Source organism: Nothobranchius furzeri, chromosome 1 (genome assembly GCF_043380555.1).
Source record: "Nothobranchius furzeri strain GRZ-AD chromosome 1, NfurGRZ-RIMD1, whole genome shotgun sequence".
Lineage (NCBI taxonomy): Eukaryota > Metazoa > Chordata > Actinopteri > Cyprinodontiformes > Nothobranchiidae > Nothobranchius > Nothobranchius furzeri.
Genome location: NC_091741.1, coordinates 50,822,186 through 50,841,647, shown reverse-complemented (window position 1 = coordinate 50,841,647; position 19,462 = coordinate 50,822,186). Strand labels below are relative to the sequence as shown.

The following is a 19,462-nucleotide window of genomic DNA, read 5'->3' as shown; positions in this document are numbered from 1 at the left end:
AGCGACATCCAAGCTCACATATATGCAGATTCAATTACTACAACTCCTGTGGGGTCTCAGTCCATAAGTAAACACAATATCTGAATGGTAAAAACAGTGGAGCTGAATTATTTACCACAAAAGACAAAGATGTTTCTGAAGTGCACTGAAGATGTTTAAAAGAGGAACTGATCTATGTCCTGTCCCCTAATGATTTTGCGCAAAATTATTGATGAACAGAAAGATCTTTTTATGTGCATAACATCTGCATTAGTCTAAACCATTATCTTCTGCCTTTTTGCAACATCTGTTGGCTATTAATCAGCTCCCAGTTAGCTCATCAATGGCTGATCTCAAAGAGGAAGAACAGCAGGTAAACACGCATGTGTCTGCTCAATGACTACCTCCCTTTTCAGAATATTCATACAAATGGGACATTAATAGGTCCATCTGGTGCTCGTTATGAATGTTAAGGAACTTTTTCTACACTTTCTTCATGTAAATAGAGTTAATATGAGCAGCCGTTAGCAGTATCATCATGTCATATAAATATATATATATATATATATATATATATATATATATATATATATATATATTATTTATTTATTTATAAATAGATATATATACACTCAACAAAAATATAAACGCAACACCTTTGTTTCTGCTCCGATTCTTCATGAGATGGACTTAAAGATCTAAAATTCATTCCAGATACACAATATTACCATTTCTCTCAAACATTGTTCACAAATCAGTCTAAATGTGTGATAGTGAGCACCTGTGCTTTGCTGAGATAATCCATCCCACCTCACAGGTGTGCCACATCAAGATGCTGATCTGACATCATGAGTAGTGCACAGGTGTACCTTATACTGCCCACAATAAAAGGCCACCCTGGAATGTGCAGTTGTTTGCTTTATTGGGGGTCTGGGGACTCAGAACCGGTCAGTATCTGGTGTGAACACCATTTGCCTCATGCAGTAAAACACATCTTCGCATAGAGTTTATAAGATTGTCAATTGTGGCCTGTTGAATGTTGGTCCACTCCTCTTCAATGGCTGTGTGAAGTTGTTGGATATTAGTGGGAACTGGTACACGCTGTCGTATACGCCGGTCAAGCACATCCCAAACATGCTCAATGGGTGATATGTACGGTGAGTATGCTGGCCATGCAAGAACTGGGACATTTTCAGCTTCCAAGAATTGTGTACAGATCCTTGCAACATGGGGCCATGCATTATCTTGCGGAAACTTGAGGTGATGTTCATGGATGTACGACAAAACAATGGGCCTCAGGATCTCATCACGGTATTGCTATGCATTCGAAATGCCATCACTAAAACACACCTGTGTTCTTTGTCCATAACAGATGCCTGCCCATACCATAACCCCACCACCACCATGGGCCACTCGATCCACAACATTGACATCAGCAAAGCACTCACCCAGCTGATGCCACACACGCTGTCTGCCCTGAACAATGTAAACTGAGAGTCATCCGTGAAGAGAACACCTCTCAAATGTGCCAGACGCCATTGAGTGTGAGCATTTGCCCACTCAAATCTGTTACGGCGACGAGCTGGAGTCAGGTCAAGACCCCGATGAGGATGACGAGCATGCAGTTGAGCTTCCCTGAGACGGTTTCTGACAGTTTGTGCAGAAATTGTTTGGTTATGCAAACCAATTGCTTCAGCAGCTGTCTGAGTTGCTGATCTCAGATTATCTTGGAGGTGAACCTGCTGGATGTGGAGGTCCTGGGCTAGTGTGGTTACACGTCGTCTGTGGTTGTGAGGCCGGTTGGATGTACTGCCATATTCTCTGAAACGCCTTTGGAGATGGCTTATGGTGGAGAAATGAACATTCAATGCACGAGCAACAGATCTGGTTGACATTCCTGCTGTCAGCATGCCAATTGCACGCTCACTCAATGCTTGTGGCATCTGTGGCATTTTGCTGTGAGACAAAACTGCACATTCAAGGGTGGCCTTTTATTGTGGGCAGTATAATAGTTTTTCCTGGGATCTGCTCCAGCCACTCCTCCAGTTTGGTGGTTACTACCCCGTGTGCCCTGATGACCACGGGCACCACTGATGTCTTGGTAAATGGCTTGTATTTGATATAGTGCCTTCCAGTCTTGGAACCCCCCAAGGCGCTTTAAACGCAACCAGTCATCCACCCATTCACACACACACATTCACACCTGTTGTTCCTAGAACTGTACTTTTCTGGACCGAGATGTGTGTGTGTGTGTGTGTGTGTGTGTGTGTGTGTGTGTGTGTGTGTGTGTGTGTGTGTGTGTGTGTGTGTGTGTGTGTGTGTGTGTATATATATAAATATACTGTATATATATATATATACACACACACACACACACACACACACACACACACACACACACACATATATATAGCTTGGTCCGCATTGCCAGCAGTAAGTCGGGCTCGTTCCCAGTGAGAGTTGGACTCCGCCAAGGCTGCCCTTTGTCACCATTTCTGTTCATAACCTTTATGGACAGGATTTCTAGGCACAGCCAAAGCGTGGAGGGCATCCGTTTTGGTGGCCTGAGGATCAGGTCTCTGCTTTTTGCAGATGATGTGGTCCTGTTGGCTTCATCAAAACGTGATCTTCAGCTTTAGCTGGAGCGGTCTGCAGCCGAGTGTGAAGTAGCTGGGATGAGATTCAGCTCCTCTAAATCTGAGACCATGGTCTTGATTCGGAAAAGGGTAGAAGGCATTCTCCAGGTCAGGGAAGAGGTCCTGCTCCAATTGGAGGAGTTTAAGTATCTTGGGGTCTTGTTCACGAGTGAGGAAAAGCTGGAGCGTGAGATTGATAGGCGGATTGGTGCTGCATCTGCAGCTATGCGGGCGTTGTACTGGTCTGTCGTGGTGAAGAGAGAGCTAAGTCAGAAGGCGAAGCTCTCGATTTACCAGTTGATCTACGTTCCTACCCTCATCTGTGGTCACAAGCTTTGGGTAGTGACCGAAAGAACATTATTGCGGATACAAGTGGCTGAAATGAGGTTTCTCGGCAGAGTGGCTCGGCTCTCCCTTAAGCTTGGTTTATGCTTGATGCATTCACTTTCCGCGCGGTGATGCGGCTCGCGGCTGGAACGCGCTTCACAACTCGCAGCGTTTATGGTTTGGGCGGCTCGCCTCTGCGGTGAGCCAATATTCTCCCAAACTGAACGGGGCAGCATGGAGCTCTACAGCATGCATCCAACACTACACCATAGTAGAAGTAGAAATCACTGTTTACAACATGGTATTTCAGCATTTTTAACAGCGTCCTCGTCTTTTCCGACAGTGCGAGCTATTTCTCTCCAAGAATGATCAACAACATGTTGATCACGGTGATCTCTGAGAGCTGAATCATACAAATGTCTGTATTTACGAACCTCTGCCGTGCCGGTCCGCCATGTTTTTCCGCGTCCGACCGTCCGCGTGGTTAGAAATTTTACGAGGTGCGCGTTGCGGAAATCTTGGGCCGTGCGGAGACGCGGTGGAGGGGCGTGGCTGTTAAAATGATGCAAAATGACGCAACTTTTCCGCGCGGAGCCGTGCGGACCTCGCGGATGCGTCGAGCATAAACCAACCTTTAGAGAAAGGATGAGAAGCTCGGTCATCCGGGAGGAGCTCGAAATAGGTCCACTGCTCCTCCACATCGAGAGGAACCAGTTGAAGTGGCTCGGGCATCTGGTCACGATGCCTCCTGGACGCCTCCTTGGTGAGGTTTTCCGGGCACGTCCAGCCGGGAGGAGGCCTAAAGGGAGACCCAGGACACTTTGGAGGGACTTCGTCTCTCATCTGGCCAAGGAAAACCTTGGGATTTCCCGTGGAAGAGCTGGCCCAAGTGGCTGGGGAGAGGGAAGTCTGGGCCTCTCGACTTAGGCTACTGCCCGTACGACCCGACTCCGGATAAGCGGAAGAAAATTAATGTATGTGTGTGTATATGTATACATATATATATATATATATATATATATATATATATATATATATATATATATATATATATATATATATATCCTTACACTGGATTACAAACTGTTTCCTGCGTGGAAAAGTCAGGTTTTGTGTAAATCTTGCTTTTCCAGTCGAGCTAAGTTTACGTCACACCATCCTTCCCTATTTTGTTGCTCATTAGTCTTCATCCGTTTGGTGTTCAGAGAGCTTAATGATGGAACTTCATTATGAAAAACGCATTTGAGTAAGGTTGATAGGGAAAAAGATCACAGGCTGTAACCAGAGTGAGATAAAATTAGCACATAAAATCAGTTTTTTTTTATACCTTTACACTCTTTCTGTAGCCTGGCCTGCCATACTCGTCTTCTAATCAATTCTGCACAGATAACTAGTCTGGTTACTCACAGGCAGAGAGGGACATGAGGGGTGGGACTAGCCAGCTCGAAAACCATTCAGAAAAAAGGCAGACACGTTGTCAGTACAGCATGACGCTTTTAGCTGTAGTTAAAAATGGCGTCTGACGACGGTGCAATTTTCTTTTTGTAGAAGAAAGGCTTTTAGCACTTCTTGTTGTGGTTTTAAAGACATGTTCAAGTCACTTAGAACAAAAGAAAGAGCTGTGGCGGACTCCGCTTCAGATGCCATGTGTATGAGAAACTCAGCATGTGTGCGTGAGACGTGCATGCTCACCGCTGATTGGCTCGGTTAGAATTCTCAGGGTGCAGGGTTATTTGAATAGAAGAGTTCCCAGATCCAATGATTCCCAAAGGAAGCATGGGTCTAGCTGGTCAGGCTACTGTTTCTGCAAAGTGTCAACTAGCTTAAAATTCAACACACTGGTAAATAAGCTGTTACCAATCGTCACGATGGCGGGAGATGCCCAGGTGCCCTGTTTAAAGCCCTTACCTTGTTTTTTAATAATAAACTGTTAATATATGTACAGCAAGATCCTACTGGTAGAACTGCTAGTGAAAACAAAATTAGTTCTTTGTAAAAAAAAAAACTTTTGGACAACGATCCATGGTCCCCATCCAAAATCTCTATTTGTTACCCTAGAAGTTTCAAAACACGACTCACTTCATGAGAGTTTATGTTTTCTTGTATCCAAGGTTAATGGACGGGATTTCTCCAAGGCAGAGCACAATGAGGCAGTGGTTGAAACCATCAGGCGAGACCCCATCGTCGTCCAGGTCCTCCGACACACCCCCACCAGAGCCGCGGCAGCTGTCGTGCACAAGAACCGTAGCTCACCTCAGGATGTGTGTGTGGTCAACGTTTGCACGCAGACCGATATCACCTTTGAGCACATCATGGCACTGGCCAAGCTTCGGCCCACAACCCCGCCAGTGCCGGACGTGTGTCCTTTCTTGCTGTCTGACAGGTGAGGACAAACACTAACAAATGGAAAATTCTTAACTCATTTAAGAGAATCGGTACGTTTTTTTTCCCTAAATTCTGTACACCACTGCAAGCAAAAAACTTTTTTTTTTCACTTCTTGCAACAAATGAATGTAGGTTTCCCCAAAGGTTGCACTGCTGATCTCTTTCACTTCATTGTTGCTATTAAGCAGCCCCCTTCACAGAGTGGAAAGTCCAAGCAAAGCTAAGCACTGTGATATGATAATGCACAACCAAAATGGGATGCAATAATTGCTTTGGTGTGCCACATCCATTTTCTTTAATGGACTGTCATAGCCAGCATCCTGATACTGTATCCATTCAGTAGCTATTTATAAGGCTTTGCCGGAAGTCAGCTTGTCTAACAGACCTGCAAACACTCCATTCTTGGTCAGTAATTATGGTGAGGTAGACAGAGTTACAACATAGAGACCATAGCTTGTTTTTAAAATGTACAATGATCAAACAGTTGGTATTATCAGGTGTGGAAAATAGTTTGACTGGTGCCAATGAGCAAAGCTCATATAGGTCCATTCATGAATAATTATAAGCATATTTGCATATTTTCTTTTTCCTGTAGCTGCCAGTCTATTCACACCATGGAGCATGAGTTCTACGAATGTCCAGAGTATTTGTCCAACACCCCAGCAGAAGTGGAGCGGACAGAGGAGTACGAGTATGAGGTAACGTTTTATAAAACCTCTTATTTATGGTATGTCTGAATGTAAGGGTGGTGTTCTCCCTACAATGTAGATCAGGTCCTTCCATTGACATGCCCTAACTCTAAGAACAGAGGAGAGCGGCTATGGATTTGGTCAAGCTTGCCTTCATATTTCTTCCCACCCGTATGTCAGCATGTGTCTTGTTGTCTAGCAACCATGATAGTGGTAAACAGAAGGTAAAACTAAATTTGACGGTACACGAAGAAATACAAAACCTGCCACACTTGCTTGCTTACAAGTATTTTTCAAATTTTTTACAAAAAAATGTGGAAGAAAGAATATGGAAATGACAAAAGCCCAACAACACAACCGCTTGAAGTTTTTATATGTTTACCACCAGATAATGTTATACTAATATTTCAAACTGAAATCCTCTAGCTCTGTCCACCATTAAAACAAAAACGAATATCTCCTCTTTGGCCCACGATGAATTCTGGATTCGCCTTTGCCAATAAACTTACACCCGACCCGTCCTCAAAACTCGTGAGATGCCTTTGAGGACCCACTTTGAGTTTACTTTGAATTTGGACAGCCTCATGGCTTCTCTGTGACATAATGGACATTAAAATGTGTACTCTGATTGATGCAACCCCTGGATTCGGACACACCTTTTGTCTCTGTCATTTCTGAAATCACGTTTTTGGGGCTTCTTACAATCAACAGAAGCTTGAGATTGAAAATCTACCAAAAACATCTGTTTTAATGCATTATCACCCTAGCAATAGGTTTATCAAACAGGTTACATAGCTTAAGGCGTTGTTAGGTGAGAGTGATATATATGCTTTTGTGGTTTAATAGGTGCTTCCTGGTTCAGTGAACTTTATTGTGCGTTATTAGGATCCCTTTGCTGCCATCTGTGGCCTTTTACCTTGAAGCATCATCCAAGGGAAAGGGCTTCCTGTTTGGGTCGGGGGTGGGGTGGAGGCAAAAAGCTTGTGTGTTGTAATAACTGTGGTATTAGAACAAATGTAGCAATACAACACGCACCTGCCGAACACACACACCACATCAGCGGTCCGGACTTTTCCACATCCATCCGTGTGTATCTAACTGAAACAAGAATGGCTTTCCTCTTGAAGGCAGCAGAATAGGGCTGCCATTCCTGGGAACATTACTTCTGACTGACAGGTCGTGCTTCACTTCAGACTGATTGTCCACATGGGTACGCCTGCTGTCATAATAGTCCTGGTGGTTCTGCCAAATCTATCATCCTATAATACACAGCAGGTAGCAGCAGAGTTATGACTTTGACATACGGTATGAAGGCTTTTATTTATCAAGTGGAAAAGGAAAGTTTAACTGAAAAATGTTCACCTGCAGTTTACATTTTTACAGTTAAAAAAAATGGAAAAGTATTTGTGGCAGAGAAGATTTTCATCTACATTTGCTTAAATGTACTCCTCCCCTCCAGGGAAAAATCCTGTTTAATGATGGCATATTGTGTTGTTAATAAAAGTGGCGTTTCATCACCAGGTCACACTGTGTTGTTAATGAAGTGGCAGCAATGTGCCAGACAGCAGTCAGCTATCTGTTTGTTAGATTAGTCTCATTTTAATTTCTTAATCTGGATTGTCTCCAGGTGTTGAACTTTAAAGGCTGACTTCTTCTAATCTTGCAAACCACAAAAGAAAACAGCTTTTGGCAGGCAAATACAATAATTCCATTGAGCTGTAAGCCGTGCAGGCGTTAAAGAAAGACAAGAAAAGAGCAGCAAAACAGATGCATCAGCCTCAAAGAAGCTTTTAGACTTTGATTCCAGGGCGAGTTTGAAAGCTGCAATAAGTAGCTTTTATTTTAAAGGGGACAAATTATGCAAAACTCACCTTTGGCATTTTTTGTGCTGCCATGTGGTTCTCTACTGCCTCTATAAACACTCCAAACGTGGAAAAAAAATAAATAAATACACCCATCTGCTTTCTGTCACGGTTCAATTTTAGGAAATATGTGCATAAAAGGAACTGTTTCAAAAAGTTTCCATTTGTGACATCACAAACGGGGAAATTAGAATAGAATGACCTCTCAGGGGCAAGAGAGAGCTGCTGCTGGAGGAGCCACGGCTCAACTCTGAATTCCTCCTGGATATCGGAGCTTCTCAGCTTACAGCAGCTTGAGCAGGGGCGTGGCCAGCTCCAGCTCAAGAAGCCTGCAGACATGGCAGACATGTCCATTTAGCTCTCCACTATTTTTGCTTTAATACTTTTAAAAACCTGGGGTCTCATTTATCAAACATTGCATAGAATCCTTACTAAAGCCGTACTTCAGCTCAGCAAAACAAATGTACTTACTCCAAGTAGGTTTGTGATCTATCAAACATTGAGTACGCACAGCTGCACACAATCTCCGCTTCATAAATCGGAGTCAAGAATGTTTCTCTGCTGAATTTTAGTCACATCCCACCCTCACCACGCCCACTTACTGCCATAAATAGTCAATGCAAAGTGCCTTGTGGATCTCATGCATACACATGAGCCGGCTGTTGTAGCGCTCCGCCAATGACATGGCGACCGTAGATCAAGGCAGATCAAGGAAGCGCTATTCACAGAAGCAGAAATTGAGGTAACTGTGGGTGAGGTGGAGAAATGAAAGGAAGTGCTTTTGCAAACAAATAAGAGAAAATCCACAGACTGGCACAGCGTTGCTGAAGCTGTCAATGTTGTGAATTCTTCAGAGAGATCTGTGGAGGATGTAAAAAAAAAAGGTCCAATCAGGATTCGATCCACAGACTCCCAGGTGAAAGTCACGCACTAACCAGTCAGCCAAACAGAGATCTCCCCTGTACAAGTAGCCAGGGCGCATCATCAATTGAGTCACAGTGACAGCACACACTGTCACAGATGCATGGCATTCTGTCTCAATCTGTCCCCCTGCTGATTTTCTGCATTCCGTATTCTGCGCTTCAGGCTGTGTGTGTGCATGTGTGTGTACGCACGCGTGTGCGTGTGTGTGGGGGTCTTGTTCTGTGTGAAAACGAAGCAGTACGAGTGATAATGCTGCAGGATTTCATAATTTTATCCTTCTCAGTAGCAGCACTGCAGGTGCTCTCCATGTCCAACATGTGCGTAAGCCAGGTCCTTAGTCAACTTAAAGTTGCGCACATTTTTCCGCTAAGTTTTATTTCATAAATCCCCAAAGTTTGCGTGGAAAGTTGCTTACCCAGTTTTCCGACCCCGTTTTGTGCGCAAGCAAGCTTGATAAATGAGGCCCCAGGTAGGTAGATTTTAACGTTGCAAATCTGCAACGCCTGCCTCCAGAGGGTTAATATTATCTCATCAAATTCAAAAACATGTGGAATAGAAAATGTTTTTAAATTGCTATCTTTTTGAAAAGGAAGAATGTGTTTGTATTAACAATACTAATTTAAACTGAGCTAAACTTGCATGTGGGATTCCCCAGGGTCCCATTGTGGGCCCTCTTTATGTATTTTGAAGGTCAACTTTACTCGTGTTTTGATACATTTGCTGTGATCTCTAGTAGGAACAATGCCTTGTAAGTTGAACTCTGAGGGGAAAAAAGCTCAGCTGAGCCTGTTTATGCAGAAGTCAGCTGGAGGAGAAAATAGCTTCCGACAGCAGGATTTGGAATACTATTTCCTGATATTTGTACATTTTACCTCTGATTTGCTAACAGCAACTCTACCATTGACCCTGTTTGCTTTGCAACATTTATGCTTAATTTCCACAAATAACACAAGCTCGAAGGAGTTCTGCCATGTTGTGGAGTTGCTAACGCTAACGTTTAGCTTCAACTAGTCGAGACGTTCTCTGCTGTTTCCTGGAAGCTAAACCAACAACAGCCTTCCCTGTGGTGAGTCAAGATGGGTTAGTCCATGAATGTTAGTCACAGTGTGACATAGATCTGTCAGGATTTTCTGAAGCGTTTTTTATCTATTTTCTATCAGATGCTCATGCAGAAAAAAGTGGTGGACTATTTTCACGTACATCCTAAATGAAAAACCAATAATAACATAATAATAATAATTAATTAATGGTTTCTCAGTGAACATGCCATTTTAACACATTAAAAAATGTCTGTAAAAAAGTTTAGCCTCTTATGTTTGCAGACTTGTTTTTTATTATCACATTCTGACTTCAATGGCCTGGTAAGAGAAACAAATGAAGAATATACTGTCTAATGTTCCGGAATGGTTTAAAGTTAACTATGATATTTTATATTATGATCAATCAGGTCACAGTGACAGGACACACACCGTCACAGTCGCATGACATTCTGTCTCAATCTGTCCCTCTGCTGATATTCTCCATTCTGTATTCTGCGCTTCAGGCTGTGTGCATGTGTGTGCGCGCGCGTGTGTGTGAGTGTGCGCGCATGTGTGTGTACGCGCGCATGTGTGGGGTCTTGCTCTGTGTGAAAATGAAACAGTACAAGTGATAATGCTGCAGGATTTCATCATTTTATCCTTCTCAGCAGCAGCACTGCAGGTGCTCTCCATGTCCAAAATGTGCGTAAGCCAAGTCCTTAGTCAACTTAAAGTTGCGCTAAGTTTTCTTTCATAAATTCCAAAGTTTGCGTGGAAAGTTGTTTACGCAGTTTTCCGACCCCATTTTGTGCATAGGCAAGCTTGATAAATGAGGCCCCTGGTGCTTTTCTGTCACTGATTACTGGATTCTGTGAATTTTGTTGGACCTTTGATGATTCTTATGATTTTTGTAATTTCTTGGATTTTAGTTGGACTACAAATCTTTGCATCTGTCAGACGTGGCTTGGCCACTGTATAGTGCTTTCTGCAGCCTAGAAGGTATTGTGAATGTCTGTCCCTCCTCCCCCACTTTCTGCCCCACAATGATGAGTTTATGTTTTTTAAAGCAAATAAAATGATTAAGGACCTTAAGGAGGATGTATGACATCTCTCTGTTGAACTTCAAAGGAAGGATATGCTTCTGGATAGTTTTAGAAATCACCTCCCTTCACTAACCAGTACCATTTTGAGAACTTTTGGAAAAGAAAAGACATCCATGCAAAACCCTCTGCTGTGATTCACTGTTGCTTTGGATTCTGCATCACGACTACTGACATCCAGCTCTCACCCAAGCCCATCTTCATCATGGTCAGAGGTTATGTGTACAGCAGTAGCTCAGGAGGTAGAGCGGGTTGTCCAGTAACCGGAAGGTTGCAGTTTTGATCCCGGCTCTGACCAGAGAATGCTGTTGTTGTGTCCATTGGCAAGACACTAACCCCAAAATTCCACTATCTCCGCTCCGCTGCCGCTCGCTTCCGAACTCAAATTTTACTACACCCGCTCTACAACGCTCTACTCCGCAGTCAATGGACAGAAATCACAACCGCCCAACAGGAAAGGAAGCAAACACAGCTTCCGTTATTTCACAATAAATCAATAACTAAAAGCATTTTTTTGTTTCATATGCACAGGTTTAACAACTTTTTAACAACTATCAATGGTGGTTGAACTTTAAATGCACAAAAATAAGCCATAAATACAGTTTCCACTATCAAAGTAGTCACACTTTGTTGATCCAAACACTGCTGATCTCTCAACACAAATGATGGGCAGATTAAACAGTTCATTTCGATGCTTCTCCCACACAACGGGTGTTTGGATCTAACTTCCGCATTTATTGCTCGGACTGTATCGCAAGATCTCGAAAATCCCGCGCATGCCTGTTTGCGCACCTCAGGTCTCCGCACCGGAGCGGAGCCGTTGTAGAGCGGGTGTAGTATAATTTGAGTTCGGAAGCGAACGGGGGCGGAGCGGAGATAGTGGAATTTTGGGGTTAACCCACCTTGCCTGCTGGTGATTGTCAGAGGGGCCGGTGGCGTCATTGTTTGTCAGACCACACCTCTGTCAGCGTGCCCCAGGGCATTGTACATCATACTCACCAGCGTGTGAATGAGTGTGTGAATAGGTGGATGACTGAGTGAGTGTGTTTACATGCAGCCAGTAACCCTTTTAAAACCCGAATATTCACAATAACCCGGTTCCGCAGGTCCATGTAAACACCGCCAAAAACCCGGACATGCTCATAACCGGGTTTTTAAAAACCCGGTTACTACACCTGGGGTAACCCTTTTCTAACCCAAATGCTTGGTCGTGTAAACGCATATTGGGATATCCCCATCAAAGCGTGTGTTCTGCGCATGCTCTGTTCGCAAGGAATCTTGGTCTTTTGAGTAGCGAGACGTCTTGTATGCGCCAGAACACCGGAAGTAAACAACAAATTAGGAGGACATGGTGAGTCGCGGCACAGCACCACACTTTTGGAGTGACGAGGAAACTAAAGCGCAAACAAACGCGGTCGCTATCTCTTCCGAACTAGGAAACGTGTTGTTGTTTTCACGGATACCGGAACAAGAAGAACTGGAAATGACGCATATTGCGTCTGGACGTAGTCCATACGTCCTGACACTACCCCAACGTCCGCATTTAAATCGGGTTATGCAAGTTAGAGGTAACTCTTTCTATTTATGCTTGTAAACGGGTTATTCTGATCAACTCAGAAACCCAAATACCGACCTTAACCCGATCATAACCCAGATATTGGCTGCATGTAAACGTAGTCATTGTGTTGTGAAGCACCTTGGGGGGTTGTAGAACCCCAAGAAGGCACTTACACGGGTCATTTAACATTTACATCATGTCTGTCATGTTTTGGTGGAAGTCTTGCTGTGGTCTTTAAGGACAAACATGCCTGTAATTTGATGAAAAGTTGCCCTTTTACTACTTTTGAATGTCAGGTCATCAAAATAGAGTTTCAAAATGTATTTCGCTGTATTTAAATCTATCAACCTCCCAGTCCAGCTGATACTTTTGCCTCTGAATTTGCAGAATTTTCATCATTGGTGGTCAAACATGAAATTACACAATGATGACCCTGCTTGTCCAGCAGTAGAGTTCATATCTATTAGAGTCTTTTGCTCAATAACTTTCTTTACATTAGATATGATAAGAATAACAATATTGGTCTTCTGTCTCGTTTACAACTTTTACTATAACAAAAGTTGTTGTTCCTTCTACAGGAAAATATAGTTTAATTTACAAACGTGTAATATTTTAGCCGTGTCAGTGTTTTGGGACAAATTCTCAGACTCGGATCCACCTCACCTAGGCAACCAAGGCTGACTTGAGGCTAGAAACAACATTTTGGCTAATAAAAACACTGATTAAAGTGTGCCTTGCTGCCAGAAGATTAGAGCTGTGTGTGCACAGTGACAGAATAAAGCAGGAGAGGCTGAGCTACAACAGACAGAGATCACAAACCTTTGTCTGTGTGCGGTGTGGATAATTACATTTGCCACAAAAGATTTTGTGGTTTTATAAGCTCAGAATTCATCCATTTGCATGTGGAAACTATTTCAGCTTTATGTGGGTGCTGTTGCATCTGTGAATTTCTTGGGAAACAAATGCATCTCTCCTCTTTTCATACTTTTATCTGCAGAAATAGAAAAAAATAATATAGCAGATTTAAAAAGTGGAATGTTTTAAGGCTTTTTTATTTGCTAACCACTGATAGTGTCATTGTGTCTAATAAGGAAACATATAAGTCAGAGTAGATTACACTTGACAGTAATTATGTTTATATGAAACACGTGGCAGCGTTAAAACTGAAATGGTACATCCAGATGTTTAATGTACCCCTAAAAGCTGCTTTTATTTCTCTTTACAATTAAAATTAATCCACAAACTGCAAAGACATATTCTAGCCATTTTAAAATTCATTTTAAATATGTTTATGTCCAAATGTCACTAATGCAGTTTAGAAATGAACACATTCAACCAATCTGGTCTTTAATCTGGTTTCTGGGTCAAAGTGCAAAGCAGCCAGTTTCTTTAATTGGGCAGGTGTGTGTGTGTGTGTGTGTGTGTGTGTGTGTGTGTGTGTGTGTGTGTGTGTGTGTGTGTGTGTGTGTGTGTGTGTGTGTGTGTGTGTGTGTGTGTGTGTGTGTGTGTGTGTGTGTGTGTGTGTGTGTTACAACATCATAAAACTCCTGATACACTCCTCCACCTTTGAAGGTCAGGGCTGTTTGCACTGGGGGTTAAATGCCACAGAAATTAATTTCTCCCCATGTCAATCTCAGCAATCATAGTTTCCCATGACAGAAAAATCAAGAAGCTTAAGGTTTAAATCCCCGAACAATGTCGTCACCCCCAATCCCTTTTTTTTTACCCTCCTTTCATATCATCACAGAGGAAAAACTACTTTGGCAGACCGAGGTTAATAAAGATTACCCCCAGAGTTATCTTTATGTGATTAAGTTTATACACAACGGAGATCAAATAGGAAGCCAGCTGGGGGGCGGCGCTGATCAAATTCAAGGAAATTTCCTGTGGGAGGAGCTCCTTATAAGTGAGGCCCAGTCTGGATATTTCATCATACTAGTTTTTGTTCGATCGAGCCTTTAATCCACTCATGTACTGGTCAGATTATGTTCATGGATTAGCAGTTTTATTTTGTGTTAATTTAAAATGCCTCTTTGCAAACCGACACCCTGCATAGCAATAGTCTTTGTTTGAAACTGTATATCTAAGACTAAACCCACGTGGAAACGGTCACATCCAATGGAAATGTATTCATAATTCAAATTAGGACTGATTTATATAATTGACACCAATTTTTTTATTGCATTCCCTTTCATCTGGGTTTGAGACCAGCTCTGAATTATTAGGAACAACCGAGTAATCTCTAGGACTCATACGAACTTTGAGGGTTTCATCCCTGTGCTTTTATGGGCTTTTAAATCTTTGCATGGCCTTGCTCCAGATTCCCTCTCAGCTGATATGATGCTCCTGGAAGTCCCAAAAACAAGGCGTAAGCTCAGAGGTGACAGGGCTTTCTCTGTAGCGGCCCCTAGGCTCTGGAATGTGATGCCCTTGAGCATTAGGTCGGCCTCTTCACTGCCTGGTTTTAAATCTCTTTTGAAAACTTAGTTTCATGATTTGGTTTTTAACTCAACATGAGTCTTTGCAGTGTTAGTTTTTAAGCTTTAGTTTATATGTATTTTCATGTTTTGTATTGTTTTTAAATGTTTTAATTTCTGTGAAGCACTTTTGTCTGTTTTTTACTGTTGTAAGGTGCTATACAAATAAAGCTGCCTGGCCTTGCCTGTGTTTTAAGAAGGTGGCTGTGTAGAAAAGAGGTTTCTGCAAAAGAAAAAGGAATACATTTAGGCATAAACGTATTTCCATGGGTCACCTCAACAATCCAAAGTCGTAGAAAGAACAGGATGGTGTTCTCAAACAGGGAAATATCTAAAACATGGGGCAGTTGGCTCTGAAAAGCAGATTTGTGGTCCTCTAGTTCACAGTGGAGAGATGTAAATCAACTGCACTGATGTCCCACATTTCTATATCGACTGACCAATCAAAGTGCTTTACACTACAAGTCACGTTTAGGCATTCATGCACAAACTCACCCCTTCTTTCCACGGGACGCGAAAGCGTTAAAAAACGGCTGCAAAACGAACTACGCAGCAATTAGACGCCATTGTAGTGGACAAGTTCCTTTCTTTTTTCTTTTATTTATTTATTTTTTTTCGTGTCCTGTCTGGCTGTGAAGCAAACAGAATTGATGTCTGAATGCTGGTGACACGCCTTATAGATTTACTCTCAGGTGGAACACCAAAACATCTGCTTTTAATGTCACGCCTGATACTTAAAACTTTATTGTTATTGTTTTTTTTAATGCTTTTTAATTCCAACCAGACACGGAGACAGAGGTGAAAGCAATCAATGATGAACAAGACTCTGCTTCTAGACCTGCAGAAAGAGAAAAAAACAAACCAAAAAAAAGGACACACAGCAATACAACAAGAGCAAGCTATCACTGCGTCAACCTGATGATGAAATATAAAATCAACATTGTTTAACTGAACAATCACACAATGACAAATTACAGAGCATTAAGTGCCAACCACAGCCTTAAGACATGTGTTGAATGTGCCCAAGTCCATACTTATGAGAGCACCATGTGACCACCTGTGTGCGTACCCGCACTTGTATATGTAAGGTTTCTCTATAGGAGCATCCAATAGAGAGTGTGAGGGGCCACAGATCTGCCCCCCCCAAAAAAAAAAGATGTGTAGGAGATGGAAGGAGCTCCAAGTCCCAGAGATCCAGGAGCTGCCCCAGAGCACAGGGACCCAAGGGTGACTGTAACCAGAAAAGCCCCTTGAGAGGCGCAGTGGATTGCCCCGGGGGGCCACAACCAGCAGCATTTACTGATTTGTAACAAATGGTAACAAAACTTTCAGCAATCTTAAACATTGTTTTTTTTAAAACATTTACCTCTTCACTTGTGCCGGTGATTAAAGGGAGTCTGGCGTGCTTGTTATTTTGCTGAAGTTTGCAGTCCCTGCAACTTTTTGACCCTAATGGGTATCCATTGGTAAGTTCTTACTCCAACACAAAAATACTGCTTGCTTGCAATGATTTATGTATCGGCTGCCCCTATTGCCAGGGAAAATACACACTGTCACTTTAATGAAAAAGTTTTTAAAGGATCAGGTGTTCTTTGTGGATATTCTGTTTACATCGTGTGCATTTCTGGTCTTATGTTCTTGTGTAACAGGAAGTGGAACTCTGTCGATTAAACAGCCAAGAAAAACTCGGTCTGACGCTGTGCTACCGAACTGATGAAGAAGAGGACACCGGCATCTACATCAGTCAGGTACAGAGAAGCCAACTTTCCTCCTTTTAAACACATAAAATCATCTTTTTGTTTGTGTTGGTTTACTTTACTCAGCATAACTTGACAGGGAAGCTCCTAAAAGCCTAAATGTGGCACACAAAAACCTGACTTTAACTTTCATGATTAATGTCTTTGGAGCAGAAAGTTATTAAGGGTTTTTTCTGAATCCCGTATGCAAATTTACATTCAAAACCAAGACAAAATGGATTAGAGAAAAAAGGCTAATGTAGTCAAATATCAACTCTGACTAAGATACGCATGACCAAAAGAGGAAGTCGGGTTTGAAATGTGATCCTTCCTGCCGCTCTCATTCCTCCTCCTTTAACATGTTCTAATTGAAGGCTTTAATTAGCTCTGAGCAGCAACCTTCTCTGTGCCGATAATTTATTAAATGACACATTCTCCCATTTACCAAAACCCATCTGAATACCAATCATGCACAACAAGGAAGGAAAATTATTAGAGATGCTTCCTTTTAATTCAGACTGTCAGCACAGGAAAAATGCTAAAGTGGTGATAAGAAAGGATGAAAAGAAATCATTGAGCCATCCAAGACAAACAAATGAATAATCACTTTCTGAGGAATTTAGGCTTTGCAAAGTAAATTAGAAAAATGTTCAGTCTGGCTGCAGGTGCTGCTCTAATCCTATTAACTAAGACACAAACAGTAAGAGCTACTATGAGGATTAGCTTTGCTGCAAAAAGAGATGTAATAAAGCTCCCTTAGCTAGAGTTCCCCTTTAGAGATTTCTAACAAACAGATTTCAAATGATGATTTCATTCATTAAGTCAGTCGGAAGGTTGTTGGTTTGAGCCCCGCTGTCGTTGGGGAATAAACTTGACCCTTCTTGCCTGCTGGTGGCAGTCAGAAGCATATACTTGAATACATAGAAGCCCCATTGGGCACTGGAGAGCATAACAGCATATTAGATGGGTTCCTCACTATCCAAACCCCACACAAGGTGGGCAACTATGCCCGTTTTCCTTGCAACCTGCATACTATTGTAAATGGATCACGTGGTATTAATATAGACTTTTTTAGCCCACCTGTTGGGATTTTATATTTTATTTAATTTATTTGTTTATATTTATATTGTAACTATTATGCCATATAATATTTCTGATTTTGTGAAAAAGCATAATAAATTAGTTGTTTTAGTTGGGTAAACACCTTCCTCAGTAGAAATTAAAGTACTGGGGGCAAATGGAAACCCATCCAAGATGGCGGCCGGCCACTACAGCAGCTCCAATAGGCAGTGCCAGTCCATAGGGCGTCTGCCTATATGTGGTCGGAGAGACTGGTGCCTGTGTTCGGCATATGTGGCTACATTGTAGCTCATCACCATTGTGGGAATGTGTGTGTTCAAAGAGCCTTGGGGGGTTCTAGAACCATACAACCACGCTTTATCAAATACCAGCCATTTAAGGTAAAAAATAATAATTAAAAGTGTACATCTGCTAACCAAAAATAACTAACATCCTGTTGATTTCCAAGGCTTTGGGAAAATATTCAGTGGACCAACAAGACAAAATAGGAGTTTTGGAAGGTGTGATTCCTGGTAAACCTGGTGTAACTGCATTTAAAAAAAACATCGCAACAGGGAAACATGCTGGTGGTAGTTTGATGTTTGGGACTGCTTTGCTGCTTCAGGACCTGGACGACCGAATGAAACTGTTTAGCTTGGATTCCTCCAGTTTTTCCATGAGTTTTCTTAAACTAAAAAAAAAAGTTCAAAAAATATTACAAGTCTGAACTCGCTAAACAACAAAAAAGAATCTGCCTTCAACAATGTCTGTGTAGTTTGGTGTTCTACTTCATTAAAATGCATGCAGGCACTGATGCTAATTTAAGGAATCCATTTCTTTCTCCATATTATTTCTATTCTGGTTTCTTGTTTTGGGTTTTTTCTGTGTTACACCTGTTGATCTTTTGTGTTAGAAACGACTAAGTTCACGAAAGGATTTCTCATTGATGTTGCATGTATGCATATCCACCGGGATGCATTTAGAAAAACAGGACGTGTTGATTCATTCAGTCAAAACAGAACCAAGATTGTGCCACAAACACCTTTTTTTTTCATTCTTAGATCCTCCATTGTGTTTTTATTTACGCCACCAGGATATCTCACTGATCCATTTGTTATTCCACGTTCAATCACTTTTTGTTTGTCACTATTTCCTACAACCATGAAGAAACGTGAATAATATGCAACACAAAAAATTGTGCGCAAAAACCAAAATATATGACAAAAATAGGGTTGTCACTCAGTGGAAAGGACACATTATTTTCTTTTTTCAAAACACATAGTTTTCCTTCAAGCAGCAAACATGAAAGTGCAGCAAAAGTGAGATCCATCATAGGTGTTGTGTTGTGAGAAAAACATCCAGAATGAGAGGCTGTCAGCACTCATTTTTGTGTTCTTTTGTGCAGGTAGAGCCAAACAGTATAGCAGCGAGAGACGGACGCATCAAGGAAGGAGACCGGATCCTGCAGGTAAATTATTTTGTTTGGGTGAATTAAATCACTTTATATTCCATACTTTAAGCCTGAAATCACTGTGAGCTTTCAGTTCACAAATAAATACCTTCCATGTTCAATTTCTGTCAGTGTGAGAAAAAATAAAACCTGCCTATAGCTCCTCAAAGCTGCTTCTGAGACGGTCTTGAAAGAGGAGTGGCTGGCGTCTTGGGTCTGCGGGAGGATATGTATATTTAATCACCTCGTTTTATCAGGGAA

General features: G+C 42.0%; 1 protein-coding gene across 1 annotated transcript in view; it reads left to right on the top strand.

The window, feature by feature from the left end:
* The window catches only part of pdzrn4 (PDZ domain containing ring finger 4), a 59,413-nt gene that overhangs the window by 32,948 nt on the left and 7,003 nt on the right, over positions 1–19,462 (top strand). Inside the window, exons 2-5 of the mRNA XM_015957762.3 lie at positions 5,054–5,325; positions 5,923–6,025; positions 16,606–16,704; positions 19,157–19,219. Coding sequence (XP_015813248.3) covers positions 5,054–5,325; positions 5,923–6,025; positions 16,606–16,704; positions 19,157–19,219 — 537 coding nt within the window. The remainder of the gene's footprint in view (positions 1–5,053; positions 5,326–5,922; positions 6,026–16,605; positions 16,705–19,156; positions 19,220–19,462) is intronic.